Consider the following 16,554-nt stretch of genomic DNA (forward strand, 5'->3'; position numbering starts at 1 on the left):
AATCTGAATTGTTTTGAACGTAAGGAAAATTATCTTGCTATAGTAAACATGTTATTTAAGTATTAATAAAAAATGGACGTGCTGAAAGAAATATTAGAGATTGATCTTCTAATCTGGAATTATCTTGCATGCTTTATGCTCAAAGAATGCCTCAAAGAATGAAAAGGAAAAGGAAAAGAAAGTACCATTTTATTGGAAAAATTTATGTTGCTGAGTACAAGCAAATGTTCAAGCTACAGACTAAAAGCAGCTGAAAGAAACCCCTGCTGCAATCAGTGAATGAAGTCTCTTATCCTGTAATAAAAGGCAATTAAAATGCATGGCCTACTGCAGGCTGAGCCAATTGCTTTTCCGGGGTGTGGTTGTTTAGGTGGGGAGAGGAGTAAAAAGGAGAGGAAAAACAATGAAATAGGGAGAACCGGAAGGCAGAAATAGACTAAAGTAAGAGATGTTAATCAGCAACTGTCTGAAGAAATAGGATAAGTATGGGGGAATATAAAAAAGAGGACAATATCAATCACAACTTCATAAAGAAACTAGAAACTTTTCCAATTGTTCTCTTTAAGGAGAGTTTCAAATACAACACCTACTACATAGCATTAAGATGGAATAACATCAGTTCATAGTCTTCTTAATAATATACGAACCAATCCTGCTTTATTCATTTCAGCAATTTATTTTAGGGATATGCAAATAGTTTTTTACTGAATTTAGACTTAGCAAGCATCAATTATCTAAGAGCGACTTATTACCCAGCACTACAAATCAGAAATCCCCTATAACATTTATCCTCTGACACATAAAAATAAATATTGAAGAAATGGTGGCCTTGGCTCAATAAACAGAACCACAATGGCTAAGCTACACTGAGACAGAAAGGAAAGAATTGCACAATAAAAAGAAAACAAAATATCAAAAGAGGGGAAAAAGTTACATAAAAATTGACAGTTCAAATTTGTATTCTACAGAATAGCAAGAAAATTGCTGCAGATGGTTCACTACGCCAGATGGAACACATGAAGAATGTTTGTGAAAGAAGGGAACACAATATGCATACAATGTTGACAGACAGAAAACAGTATTTCAAAAACTAATCAGTAAGAGAAAAACATCAAGTTATACTAAAAGACTGGAAAAACTATACATTGGTATATGTTACCTTCAAGACATAATTAATTTGCACAATAAAAAACCAGTAATTTTTAAGCAACATGCAAGTGGGAAGATGTATTTCTTGAAAGGTAACATTCTCAGACAGTACAGTGACTTTCTGAAGGTTTGTATCAGGGAAATCAAAAGATAATATAAACAGTATCAGTCTTCTTTGTTCTAAAATGTTATGTTTTGCTGTAAATTCCTAAACAAAGCGAAGACATGGATACAAAATTGAAGTAACTGAAATGATAAAAGAATAATAATAAAGGATACTATATCAATCCCAGGCTCAAAAGCAAGAGAGCAACAATGAATAAACCAAGTAAGAATGCCAAGAAGTCTTCACCTAAGTCAGATGGCTAACATTTTTGTCCTAACCTGCCGAAATCACTTGCACGCGACAGCACGTGCCATAGGTTTGCCATCCTGGGCATACATACTGTCTACCCCTTGCCCTGACAGAGCAACACTTACTCAAATCTTTAATCATCCAACCTGGAATAAGAATCAGTAAACAAAGAGCAACTTCAGAGAATGAAGGTAAAAGACACATTGGGAAAAAAAATCCTCCCAAATTCTGGCCTGCTATACTAGCCAGAACCAGATGCATCAACTTTGCCTTTGTGAGAGATAACAAAGCTACCTGTATCCTGCTAGTCAAGATTTTTAAACAATAGTCAGTTGAATAAGCTAAGGTGACATGAAATCAGTCATATTAAGGCTTTTCTCCAGCTTGCAAAAGGCATCATTCATATTTTACATACACAATTACATTTACGCATTTACTCCCATTAATCTGTCATGAAACAGACATCTTCCAGATTTTTAATTTACAAATTTAAATGAATCTTAGATGTTTACCCAAATATATAGAAACTGCTGTACTACCAGAATAAAATTTTAGATCATCATATTTCATTAATAAACTGATAAGGACCAACCATATAAACATACAATTAGAAGGAATTATATCTTGCACAGAAGAAAGCATTAAAAATATTTCTGGAAAAAGACTCAAGGTTCACATTTGACAATGGCAAATAAAAATATAATCGAAGTAGAAATTATACAATGAAGGGCTGAATAACATATGGTACTCAATAAAATATATTCTCCCCTCTTTCTCATGGATCTCATCTCATGAAGGAAGCTATATCACAGTCTTATGCCTTCAAAAATATTGATAGTTGGGAAAGGTGATACTAGATTCCATTTTTTGTCACTACAAACCAACCCTACTATGTCATGATATCTTGCATATTACACATGCGGTAATGATAACCATTATACAGGTAGTCCTTCACTTACAACAGTTCATTTACTGACTGTTCAAAGTTACAACGGTACTGAAAAAAGTGACATGACTGTTTTCACACTTACAACTGTTGCAGCATCCCCATGGTCATGTAATCATTTCATTTCATTTATTGAATTTCTAGGCCGCCCAATCCCGAAGGACTCCGGGCGGCTTACAGAAATGAAAAATTATTAAAAAGAATTAAAACAATGAGACACAACAAAGTTAAGAAAAAGCACAACAAACACCCAATCAGAGAGGGGCCGGACCTCAATCAAGAGGTCAACAGCCCCAGGCCTGCCAGAGAAGCCAGGTTTTAATAGCTTTGCGAAAGGCCATGAGAGTAGGGAGGGCCCGGATCAAAATCCAGACACTTGGTAACTGACTTGCATTTATGACCGTTGCAGTGTCCTGAGGATCATGTGATCACCATTTGCGACCTTCTGACAAGCAAAGTCAATGGGAAAGCCAAAGTCACTTAACAACCATGTTATTGATTTAACAATTGCAGTGATTCACTGAACAGCTGTGGCAAGGAAGGTTGTAAATAGGACAAAATACACTTAGTAAATGTCACACTTAGCAACAAAATTTGGGGCTCAATTGTGGTTGTAAGTCGAGAACTACCTGTATCTTACACTTGAGGCATACCAACAAGCCTACTGACCCAGAAAAATGAGTACAAGACTGTAATGCATTTCACTCAATCTATAGTGAAGATGTGCTTTTAAAAGTTTTCGAAAAGTTTTATTTTTACATTTGACATTTTTCTGTATTATTTCAACCACTATTTCACAATAGTGATTCTTTTTATGTAAAGTCTGGTGGGCAATGGTTAGACAAATGTAAAGTTCCTTAAATTGAGTTTGATTCTTGGTGACTTCATCAACATACTGTATTCAGGAAGTTTTCTCAGCTGCAGTACAAAAGTGGGTTTGCCACTACTTTGATTTCTTTTTTTTGTTTTTAACTTTCAAGTTTAGTCTAGAGCTTTGGTGTTTTCTGAATGGCTACCAAACAAACTTTAACTAATCTGATCCTTAGCTCCAAGCCTAGACAAGGACAACAATAGACAAATATTTCATTGTGCTTCAAATCAGTTCAAATCAAATTTGTCACCTTCAAATTTCAAAACCAATTGAATCATGCCACCTAGAAAACTCAAATGAACTATAATACATAGATTACTACTGGACCATTATCTGTCATGCTATAAATTGTAGTAACACACAATACTTTGCCACAGAATTTCATCAACCTTTGTTATGACACTAGTTAAACCTCAAGCATTCTGCTTTGCTGAGACAATAAACCTAATGCTTTTTCTAAAGGAATGCTGTAGGTATTTCCTTCCTTCCTATTTCTGCATTATCTGATGATATATTGTGACATTGTTGTATTCTCGTGTGATTGTACTATACCAGTTTTACTTAGGATTAGCTTCTTTAATGGCATTCCCACGTTGAAACATACATCTTCAAGGAGAGTGTTAATTTAGAAACTTTCTTTCTGATGTAAATGTTTAAAATAAATCATGATTTTTCACATGCACCGCACACTGGCAATTTTAGCAAGCACACGGAGATGCTCTCCAGGAATACAGGCATAACCCCACAATTACTTATCTGGTGTGGCTGTTGCTGAAAATCAAGGAGCTAGCTTCCATGTATTTAAATATCTCGGATTAAGAATGGGTGGTATATACTTTTGATCTTGCTAGGATTGGTAATTGAAAATTATATAAATTATTTCATTATTAAAGTGTGTGTGTGCTTTATCTATCTATCTCTATCTATCTATCTATCTATCTATCTATCTAGACGACAGACAGACAGACAGACAGACAGACAAATATTATAGATGGGACAAGAAGGGTGAAGGCATGCATATGTGTGCAATTATGTATATAAATTTTATCAGCATTCTCAGGATTATAATATTATGTTTATTCAATTGAAAGCTGCTTTGAGGATAAGCAGTGGTGAAAGCTACAGCTTTTTTACTATTTGCATTATCTAATATTATGTGAATGGATGTCAAACGGTTACAATAAGCTGTGCTGTAAAAGTAGACAACATTAAGAAATTGTACAGTGACTGCATGAGAAAGAGTGATTACAAATTGAGACTATAACATCAAATCCTTTCCTCTCCTATTGTTTCTCCTTCACCATCTCTTCTTCCCAATTCCTTTTCTTCAGGAGAGATGTTCTATATAGCTCATTTAAAAATTGCCCACATTACACTTAAGGTGACACAATCGATTTCAAAGACATTAATCTGCAGCTGCTTCTGCATGGTTTGCCCTTGAGTCAAAGTAAAATGACTCATTTTTAATATTGACATTATTTTCTATTTCCAAAATAATCTTCTGCTTCTCTAAACCACATACCATTGAGTTTTTAACTGTTTATTTCCTATAATTTATATGTCACCCCATCACAGATTCTAGTATCATCCTCATGTTTGCAATTTGCACTATCCATATGACATAGTTGTTCTGTTAATAGAAAACTCCTGCTGTCTCTGTTAAAACTAATCAAACTATATTTAGCAATATATATATATATTTGGCGTCCTCATGGATCTGCGCAACATGCGCATGCGCCTTAAAGCCTCGGTGATGCTCTGCGATGCTCCAGCTGCTCTCCGCAGACCATTGTGCAGGCGCTGTATGCGCCATGCGCATGAGCCTTAAACACAGGTAAGGAGCTCAGGCAGACAGGCCCTCTGGAGTACCATACCGGAACAGTATTCAGTGCTCCGGGCTGGCTCCGGTACGCCCGTACCAGGGCATACTGCCTGCAACCCCACCACTGCTATCTACCTACACTCTCTCTCCTTCCCTCCCTCCTCCCTACTATATTTCTATTTCTCTCTCTCTCTCTCTCTCTCTCTCTCTCTCTCTCTTACATTGATCAAGTGCTGTGCCAGCAGAAACAAGTCTTAGGTGCTGCAGGCTGTCAGCTATTTCCTTCTCCAGCACATGGATAAATACACTTGGAAACATCTACCTATCTACCTACCTATGTACTTTCTCTCTCTCCCTACATATCTACTGTATTTCTTTCTCTCTCTATTTCTCTCTCTCTATCCCTCTACCTACCAACCTAACTACTCACTCTCTCTCCCTACCTACCTTCTGTATTTCTCTCTCTTTCTCTCCCTCTCTATCCCCCCATCTACCTACCTATGTTTTTAAAATTTGCCTCTTCAAAACCTTGGTGCGTCTTATACTCCGGTGCATCTTATACTCCAAAAATACAGTAATACTCTGTATTTTATTTGAGACAGCTTTGTTGCTGTACTCAGATTTTGGTCTCTTTGTAAGCACTAACTGCAAAACTGTATTCTCATGTTTTGTACTTTTCTGGTCCTACAACCAACAGCAAAGTAGATGTTTGGTTCAAATTCCCAGTGCTCCTTATGGTGGAATATTGTACTTTAATGCTTGTTCCCTAGAAATTAGCATTGTCAGAAGAAGCAATTTTGACTGATTGACCTTTAAAGAATTAAAAGAAAAACATGCTATATTTTACTTAACTTTCACATACATAAAAACACTCCAAGCTAGGCCCATTGATGAAGCTGCCGTATAGCCTTTTACATTTCTAACTATATAGACAAAAATATTTCAGCCCTGAACTTAGAATACTTTTATGATCACAGAGTAACAAAACCTTTGTTTCTATTCCTTTCAAACTTCCCAGAATTATGTTAGCATTGGATGCCATATGAACACTGGAAACTTCCACGCTGCCAAATTCTTGTGCTTGGGAAATTAGGTGGGGGTATCTAGTAGCGGGAATGTAGTTAGATAAAATAGCATTCTTCTTTTCAGTCAAGGTCATGGCATTCCTGCACCTGGAGGAGGAGTGGTTGAAGTGATGTCTCTAGTTGGGAGGGGTTGGTTTTGGAGTTTTGACTTACTGAGAGAAAGCCCGGAAATCTCAGATTCGGGTTTTCCCAGATGTGCCTGTATAGCTACTCTAATAAATTGGAATTTTGAGAAAATGCCTGTCTTGGAGTTTTCCATTGGAGTTGGGTTTTTCCGGAACCCTGACAATTATTGGATGAGGTGGTATATGATTTTGATTATTAACCTTTCTCTCTGTTGCCCAAATATTTAACAAGGGTTAATGTTGCAAATAAAATCAAATTATCTTTTACTTGTTCTGAAAATAAATAGTATCAATATTGAAAACTTTTATTTGGGAGTAAATACTTCTCTGATCAATTAAATATTATTTCCATGAATCTGCATGCTTACTCTTGGTATGATGGGCCTTTAGGTTGCAATACTTAAATTTCAATTAAATTCTAGGTTAAGTCACTTTCTCATACAGACATATATACCAAAATAAAGGCATTAGATGGTTGTTATTTAAATGTCGCCCTCAGTTTTTAATACTCTGTGATAACCGGTATTTCAGCCATGGAGCGAAGTAGTCATAAAGATACTCTGAGGATGAGAGCAGTATTAAGAGTTTTAGTAGTTGCTTCAATTTCCTCCCTTTATTTTAATAGAAATGTAGCACCCTCTAGTGTTTCTTCACTTTGGAGTCAAAGGAAGTTTAAATAAGAGCAAAGGTAATGGAATAACATTTGAATCAGGCTTCTGTAGAATACTTTCTAAAATGGTGTTCTGTGGAGAATAGCTAAACAGAAAGCCATCTAAGGACCTAATACAAATTTACAAATATATATCCTACTTCTAGAAAGGGTGAACTATTTTGAAGTGCAACACTTAGATTAGGAACTGAATACTTGTTGACATTTGTTATATTTGCACTTATTCACATTCAAAATCAACAAAAGACATATCTAAAACATGATAAAAAGACAATCAAAACTATTGGTCCAGTGTCAGATCCCTAAGGAGAAATGAAGATTACCTCATTATACTCCTATCATAATATGACATTTCCTTAATATTAATCTTGACTTCTAGCAGTTCCCCCAATATATTCATGTAGTTTGCCTGGCAATATATAGAAATGTTTCCTTGGCTCTTTCACCAGGGTATATTTAAACTTCCAAATCTATCCTACATAAACATGCAAAATTCCAATTACCGTATTTTTCAGAGTATAAAATGCACCAGTATAAGATACATCAAGGTTTTGAAGAGGCAAATTTTTTAAAAGTAGGTAGTAGAGGGAGAGAGAGGGAGAGAAAGAGAGAGAAATACAGTAGGTAGGGAGGGAGAGAGAGGAGAGAGTAGTTAAGTAGGAAGGTAAAGGGGAGAGAGAGAGAGAAATACAGTAGATAGATAGGGAGACAGAAACAGAGAGTAGGTAGGTAGGTAGAGAATGGGATAGAGAAAGAGAAATACAGTAGGGAGGGAGGGAGAAAGTAGGTAGTTAGATAGAGCAGTGATCCCCAACCCCCGGTCCGCGGACCGGTGCCGGGCCGCGGAGTACCTGGCACTGGGCCGCGCAGCGGCCGGGGGCCATGCAACGGCCGACTTCACTCATGCAGTGCCGTCGCCGGAGGGGGGAGCTGCGCGGAAGCACAGGAGCAAGTGAGGCGAGGAGGAAGAATCCCCGCTACTACACCACCTCCGCCCCCTCCCCGAGTCAGCCGTCCCCTCAGTGAACGCCTCCGCCTCTTTCTCCTTTCTCGCCTCAGTCGGCTCGCCTGGAAGCGAGGCGAGGAGGGGCGGACCATGCGTTGGAAGCGGAGCCCTTGGAGGCTGCTCTCTTCTTTTTCCCGCCCGGCCTTGCCTTGTGAGAAGGAACGGCGGGAGAGGTAGAGAGAGGAGAGAGAGAGAGAACGTCGGGCAGCGAGGGCGGGGGGGGGGTCTTTTGAGGGGAGATGGGGGTGTGCGATTTTGGCGCCAGATTCAGGCCGCTGCTGCCGCTATTGCAGCGCACGGTGGAAAAACGGCGGTCTTGCCCACCCCTTCCCTGCCTCCCGCCCGCTCCAGTTGTGGGTGGGGGCTCGGTGCCTGAAGTCTCTTGCCTCTCTTCCAAATTTCGCCAACGGGCATCGGTGAAGCGCGCTCTTTCTCTTCCTCACAAAACACATTTCCTTTCCCCCACGCGTAGTTATTGGCGATATGCACTCTTGGAGGCTGCGCTCCCGGTCGTGTTTCCTTTTTGCAGCCCATGAGAATGCCTGGTTCTGAGCCTCAAAAAACGAGAGTTCTCTTAAGGCTGCAAAAAAGGAATATACTTTGGTCCTTGAAGCTCTTTTCCTGTTATTGGACATTATATATATACGTACGTACGTACGTACGTACGGTATGTATATATGCATGTATGTATATATTTATATATGTGTGTATATATATATATATGTATGTGTATGTGTATAATATATATAATATATATATATAATATATATGTGTGTGTATATATATATATATATGTGTGTGTGTGTGTATATAATATATATATATATATATATATATTATATATATATATATAATAATATATATATATGTCTGTAGTCCATAATATAGTGATGATTTTAAAAAAAATTAGTTGAGCACATGGAATCTTTTTTCTTTTAGTATATTTTGGAGGTGGGGGCCCACTTTGTTATTTAAGATAGTATCTCCTTTTATATCGTAGTGAAGATACCTAATACTCCCACCCCCTATTTCCCCCACCACAACCTTGTGAGGTGGGGGGGCTTAGATAGAGTGAATGGGCTTAATACTGTATTCTTTTTACATTGCTATCCTCTGGCTTATTTAATTTTGCCCTTGCTCTTTTTATCTTTGACCTTGATTAATTCAGCTGTTTATTCCTTAAAATCTACATACAAAATGGAAGGTGGGATATGATTCAGGTGTTGAATTGGGAAGGTGGATTTAAAAAGTATGTTTGTATTCCCCCATTTTCGCCCCCCCACCCCTGCGCGCGCTCAGCGGGCCACGGTAAAATTATCAAAGGCTGACTGGTCCGCGGCGATAAAAAGGTTGGGGACCACTGAGATAGAGGGATAGAAATACAGTAGGTAGGTAGGGAGAGAGATAGAGTAGGTAGGTATATGTTTCCAGTGTAATCACTAACAACCTGCAGCACCTAAGACTTGTTTCTGCTGGCACAGCACTTGATCAATGTAATTCTCATCAATCACTCTAACTAAGAGCTTTCCAAAAGGAAAAAAAAAGTTTTTGCACTCTGCAATCCTCCCAAAAACGGCCCATTTTTTTTTCAAATAAAAGGCATGAATAGCCTGGGGGGGGGGCAAAAGTGAGCAAAAAACGGCCGTTTTTTCGTGAAAATGTGCCCGTTTTTTGTCAAAAAATTGCATGTATACTTATGGAGGTTTATAGAGTGCTGCTGGGTGCTGGGGGAGGGCAAAGAACGGCCCATGTTTTGCTCATTTCTCCCCTCCCCAGCCCCCAGCTCTCTGAAAGCCTCCATAAGGGTATACACGGCAATTTTTGTGAAGGAGGCGGAGCTTCAGGAGGCAAAAAAATGCTGTATTCAATGTATAAGACGCACACAGATTTTCAGCCTCTTTTTTGAGGAAAAAAGGTGCATCTTATACTCCGAAAAATATGGTATCTCAAATTCAATCTAACATTTTCTTTTAACATGGAGGACAGGAAGGGAAAGTTCTGTCTTTTTATGATAGCTTTTGTTTTCTGTTCAAAACATTATTAATGTAATCCTGAAAATTTATATGTAATTGCTATGGCAACATATTGCCATTAATTTACAAAAAACAAAAAATGTGCAGTCAATGGTACTGGCTAGTAGTTATATTAGCCTGTAACTCTTGTGCTTTCAATCTTAAGGCATAGAGTATACTGTAGGTAACAAAGAACTAGTGCAATACAATTATTTGGAAGACTTCACTGCTAAATACTATGTCTACTGTGCTTCTTACACTGTTTTCAACTGCAATTCTTTAAAACTTAAAACTACATAGCTATTTTTAATCACAGAATTTGAAAGTATAATATTGAGTAAAGAAAAAAGCAAGAACCCACTAACTCAGCCTTAATAGAACTTTTTTTACTATGTGCCAGAGTAAATTGAAAATTAACCCACTGAGAGTGTTACCTTTCATGAGCTGCTGTTTCCTCTCTCATTTTTAAAGCCTGGTTTGAATTTATCTGACTACTGTAAGTTTAAAAACAAATATACCTGACGCCTCTTGACAGTTTCTTCTTGCAAGGTAATTAGACACACTGTCACGGTAATGTGTGAGGGAGCATACCTTTACTTCACTTTAAGCCTAATGTAATTAGTTTCATATCTTATTTAAGTCCCTGCTTTTTTAACTTGAATTTTGGGTTCATAATTACATCATGGCAAACATAAACAGTAAATGCTATAGTTGCCATTGACTCAGAGAAGGAACACTTGCTGTAATGCAGAACGTTTTCAAGGTAAGTTAGGATTAATAAGAATAAGAGAAAGAATACAATCCTGACACTGCCATTTTAGTGACAAAGGAGTCCAACATACGGTAACTTGATGTAACTGACTTCTAATAAAGTGCTTTTAGGATGCTTTGTAAGAAACTGATCTAATTATATGATTTGCTGAAGACCTCACAAATCTTATTGTTCGAAAACTGTGAGATTTGCAGCTTAAAAATTAGCCATATACACAATCTGCCTTTTTAAAAATGAACTAATATAACTATTAAATGTTACAAGTACAAATCTTATCTCAGATCACTATTTCTCTACTGAATTATAAAAAACCCATAAAGCATATGAATTTGCAGATGCAGAGATTCAGAATTGTCAAAGATGCTCAACTGGTGATACATTTTGTTATGTAAATTCATGGTGCTTTACTGATTTCAAGAAAATTACTTAGTTAAGAAGCTATGGCTTCAGGGATTTAGAATTGCCAAGCAATTATTAGCTCCAGAGGCAAATATTAACCAATGATGATGGGCATTGTTTAGCCAAGGAAAGCCTTATCTCCCAAGATTTGGGGCCTGATGGCTCAGCAGTTAAAGATGCTGAACTTGTCAGTTGGAAAGCTGTCAGCCCAGGTTCAACATCTAAGTGCCATATAATGGGGTGAGCTCCCATTACTTGCCCTACCCAGTTCCTGCCCACCTAGCAGTTTGAAAGCATGCAATTGCGAGTACATAAATAGGCATCACTTTGGTGGGAAAATAAGTGTTCTGTGTGCCTCTGTGTATAGTCATGCTGGTCATATGACCACAGAAGTGTCTTGGACAACATTCACTCCTTGGTTAAGAAACAGAGATGAGCATTAACCCCTAGTCAGACACAACTGGTCAGGGGAAACCTTTAACCTTTACCCATGCTTTTAAATCAGAATTGGCAACTGATAGCTTTTAGAATCCTGGAATTACCTTTCCAAGACTGCCTTGTTAAAATTCAGAGCTAAGATACTAAATAACAGTACAGTAATATTATTTGTATTATTTTGGCTGGAATTAACTAAGCCTCCAAATCAACTAATTTCTTTTAAAACAGAAGAATCTCTTTTCAAAAAGATTTAACAGGTGCTACATGGTTGTAGTGTTGCATTAAAAGTGGGAAGAACCAATTTCTACTCCCTCTTCAAATATGACTTGGGGCCCATGATGTCCCTTGTCAATCCAATTTATACACCATAAGAATATTCTTTAGGAGAAAATAACAAACGGGTCACTCTGTAAGTCACTTTGACCTCTTTGAATGAAACAAAGCTAATACCTGACCCTAATAACTAAATCATAGAAAAGATGGGCATTTGGATGTGGTAAGTACTTGAGATTATCAGGAAATCCTGGGCTTTTGATTAGTTTGGGGAGTAGACAATGGTAATTTATTTTGTTGTCAATACTGATGTCAAGAAAACACAAGGATAGATCTCATGTAATCAATAAGAATTCAGATTGACTTAGTTAAGATGTTATGGCAAATTAAGAAATTATGAAGCAAAACATGGTGCAAATCGAACTAAATACCTTGACTTGAATTGCCATGATGATACTCTATGTAAACTGTGGTCAAAACAACAGTCACAAAGCTACCAGATTTGATTTGCAACAATCCAGACAATCATCAGAGGATTAGAAGAGGAAGAAAAAATAAATCTGCTACTTAATAGTCATCTTGTTTTTTCTAACAGTCCATATCCAGTAATCCTATTGAAAAGCATTACATGTAAATCAAAGAGCAAATTCTAAAAAACATTAAAACAAGCCATCTTTTCCTTCAATTGGTCACTTTAACTGTTTAGTAAACTATTCTTCTGATTTCGGGTATCAAACTTGTTATCCTTATTTATACCTATTTTGCAGTTAGCATAAATTTCTAGATTTATAGTTTGAAAGTGAATGTTTCAGACATTTTTATACTAATGTGTGTGTATATATTACATATTTGCATTGTTTTACATATATAATACAAATATACAATAATATATACTTTTGTCCTTTAATAAGTTAGTTTTGGTTATTTTAGGGTGGTGGTACTTACCCCATCATGACAACCAAGTTCTATAATTTTCTTTTCGTCTGGAAAGAAGCGTGGATAAGTATGTTTTTAGATTCTAGATATAGAAAAAGGAAAATCAACAAAACTCAGCTAATTTTCTTTATTGTATGGTCTTATGTAGTAACATTTACATAGGTAAAACTATTGCTAAAGAGACATACAATAAAATATTATCTTTAGAACAGAAAATAATCACACCAAGTGTTCCTTTGCAATAAGGATGAAAAAGCAAAGTAAATGGCATATAATTTCTTCTGTCTCTTTGTAGATTTCATTATTTCCTTTTGTTTATACTGTAACTAATTTTAAAAAGATATGTGAGCAAGAGTAAAGAATTGTACAAATTTCTGCAACTTACACTGCTGAATTCCTGCCCAAAAGTTGCACTCTTCTCTTTTCCCACATTTGGATGAATTCGCAAGATGGCTATAGTCCAGTTTTATTAAAAACAGAATATCTGATTTAACACCTATTGTAAATTTATATAGCCGCCCAATTTACATATAGTGAGTCTGGATGAGATACAACAATAAAAAGCCACAGGTTAATCTTCCTTATTTATGGGTTAACTGTTGAATTAGTAATCCTTAAATTGCCCCTACTTGCCATGCTTTTCTTTCAGTTATATTCATTTTGGAAAATACAAAAAAATGCACTTATATAATGTGTAAAGTCAATCAATGTAGAATGAAGCCAAAATCCAGCATTGCCAAGAGTTAAATAGTACTCCCCAGCCCCTTTACACTCTCAGCTTTCAATCCTCAGTGAAAGAGATAATAACCCATATACCTCACATATATAGAATAGTATGTAAAAGAACAAGACTCAACAAGCATAAACATAATGAAATCAACATGGAACAAATAAACAGGTAATTCAAAAGGCTGCATATTGTCTTTTATTGTACTCCCTTGGGGTGAATCCTACTAACTCAAAAAAAGTTTATTTCTGCATAGACTCATATAGATTTGCAGTGTACATCACAATTCTACACTGTAGTCAATTCCCAGGTCACTGATGTTTCTCAGTTTTCACCCTCAGGAAACTGGCAAGCTACTTCAGATGAATTATTGGAATAATCTAACATTATATTCTACTTCCAAAAGACTGCTGAGATATTATTTTCTATGTTCTAGAACACAGATTCAACTTACGACCACAATTGAGCCCAACTTTATGTTGCTAAGTGAAAAATTCGCCCCATTTTACAATTTTTCTCACCACGTTTGTTAAGTGAACCACTGCACTTAAATTAGTACCATGATTGCTAAGTGAATCTGGCTTCCCCACTGAGTTTGCTTGTCAGAAGGTTGCAAAATCACATGATCCGGGATGCTGTAATAATAAATATGAACCAGTTGTCAAGCATCCGAATGTAAATTACATGATCATGAGGATGCTGCAATGATCATAAATGTAGACATGTCACTTTTTTCAGTGCCATTGTAACTTGGTCATTAAATGAACTGTTGTAAGTTGAGTACTACCTGTACTTTGTACAGTAACCAAATATTACCTACCATTCTAAGAGACAACAAACCTCCAGCTCTTCAGCACAAGTCTCTATTATTTATCAGACTCAATATCTTAGATCTTTTTTTGCTTTAATTTCCACAGAATTGAACCTAGGAGTTTCTCCAAGGAATCTTGGAAGGCAGACAGAAGCAGCAGAGATGATATTAGAGACTAGCTCTTCATGTATTTTTATTTATTTGCATCCCACCTTTATTATTTTTTTACAAATAACTCAAAGCAGCAAGTATAACCAAAACATATTTCCCCTCCTATTTCCCAAACAACCACATATTGCCCTCTTTCCCTCCATTTGACCCAAGAGAAGATCTTGTAATTTGATTTTTTTTCTATAATCCTATTTTGATGGTCATTTCCCATCTTTACAGGTTAAAAAAATATATGTGCAGAAATAAACCTCAAAAAAGGCCCTCAAGTCAGGCTCAGCTCATGGCAATTGTATCCTTATTGCTTTCTTGACCTTCTTGTACATAAAATTTTATTTTTTTAGCTGAAAACCCATTAACGGTGATTTCATGGTTATGTCAACAATGACTTACAAAATCTACCAATTGGCAGAGTTTCTTTTAAATAATGAGCCATAAACTTACTATAGAAGTCATATTTGCACAAGACTAAGCAAGGTAATGTTATGAAAGCCACAAATACTATCTGAAATGGTTGTGGCGTTATGATAGAGAATCTAAAGCACACTGGGGTATGTGTGTTATGATAAGTAACTTTCCTCCAAAATAGCCCTCTCTTCTGGGCTTAGAGAGAGCTGGAAACCTAGGGAACCTTTTGAAACCCTCATCCATTCTTCAGACCTGAAGATGGGAGGCTAGGGCTGCTACTAAAATGGAATTTCTCCAACCCCAGTTATAGAAACAGAAAAGGGATGAAGAGAAGCAAAGTCTTTCTCTACCCTACCTCTCATCAGACCAGACTAGAAATAGTTTTAACTGCAAAAAAGTAGGTAGTCATAAGTGTGTCTGGAAGGCCAGCCTAAGATGGCCCTTCCAAAGCTGAAATATGCTTTAGTGCTCTTTTATTTAGAATGTAGTTCAGTGCTCTAAACCTAGGCACATAGTTTATTTATTCGCAAATAGTACTAAAATAAGTTGCAAATGCTGACCGACAATTTCCACTGATTTCTGGAATTGAGAATGGTTGCACTGGAGTTTCCTCAAACAGATCATAGCTTCAGATTGGCTGAAAGTTTCAATAAATGACTAACATTTTTTTTGGTTGTCTATGAATAAATCAATTAGACACTTTATTTCAAACTATAAGTGTATTGGGGGGGGCAGGGAATCCAGACTTAAATTAAACAATAGCCTGTGATCTTAAATATACATGGGACCTTAAACTTGCTCCGACTAGCAGTGATTTCCTTAGGTTGCCAGCAAATCCCTTTCCAATCTTGTCAACAAGTGTATTTTTTTTCCTTCCTCCCTTGGATATGCTTATTCTCCCCCCCCCCCCCAGAAAAAGCCATGCCTTGCTACTTACGTGAAGGATTCGCCTTTTTAAATGGAGTCGGGTGAATTTTTTTGAAGAATAAATGAAAGTGTCCCCCCCCCACACACCTTTTGCTTCGATTCAGGAGGCGCATTCAATCGCATTTAACTTCGCCTTCTCTTACCTAGCCTCATTCTTTAGGTCCAGACGCTGCTGAATCATAAAGGAACCACACGGGCAGGATTAATCCCATATATCAGACTAAAATGGGATTGACTTTATAGTTCAGGATGTCGTGCAAACACACCCACTAAGTGTTCTTTTGAGAAAGCATCTTAACCCCAACCGTGGGGCCAGAAATCTTTCTTGAAAGAAGTTCTCCCTCTTGTAACGCCAACATAGAACATCCGAGAAACGTACGGAGTCCCCCCAAAAATGAAAATCTAATACCTGATAGACTCTTTCTCCTCCAGGGCAGAACTTGCAAGATCTTGCTTCCACTACAGCCATAGAGAAATTAACTGCAAGCTCAGGGAACCCGGTAGGTCCCACCTCTAGGCGTTTCTGAATGGCCGTCATCCATGCCACTCACACGCACCCTCTCTTCCCCCCTCCCTTCGCCGCCGTTGTCGGCCGTTGACCAGCCTCAGAGTCTCTTTGGAACTCCGCCTCCTAGAAAGCTTGCCTCCGGTTTA

General features: G+C 37.3%; 1 protein-coding gene across 1 annotated transcript in view; it reads right to left on the bottom strand.

The window, feature by feature from the left end:
• Positions 1 to 16,360, bottom strand: part of ZMYND8 (zinc finger MYND-type containing 8) — a 93,315-nt gene extending 76,955 nt beyond the window's left edge. The window contains exons 1-2 of the mRNA XM_032217681.1: positions 16,310 to 16,360; positions 12,869 to 12,941 (exon numbers count right to left, since the gene is read on the bottom strand). Of these exons, the coding sequence (XP_032073572.1) occupies positions 12,869 to 12,876 (8 nt within the window). The 5' untranslated portion in view covers positions 12,877 to 12,941; positions 16,310 to 16,360. The remainder of the gene's footprint in view (positions 1 to 12,868; positions 12,942 to 16,309) is intronic.
• Positions 16,361 to 16,554: the final 194 nt, after the last annotated feature.

Source organism: Thamnophis elegans, chromosome 5, assembly GCF_009769535.1.
Source record: "Thamnophis elegans isolate rThaEle1 chromosome 5, rThaEle1.pri, whole genome shotgun sequence".
NCBI lineage: Eukaryota > Metazoa > Chordata > Lepidosauria > Squamata > Colubridae > Thamnophis > Thamnophis elegans.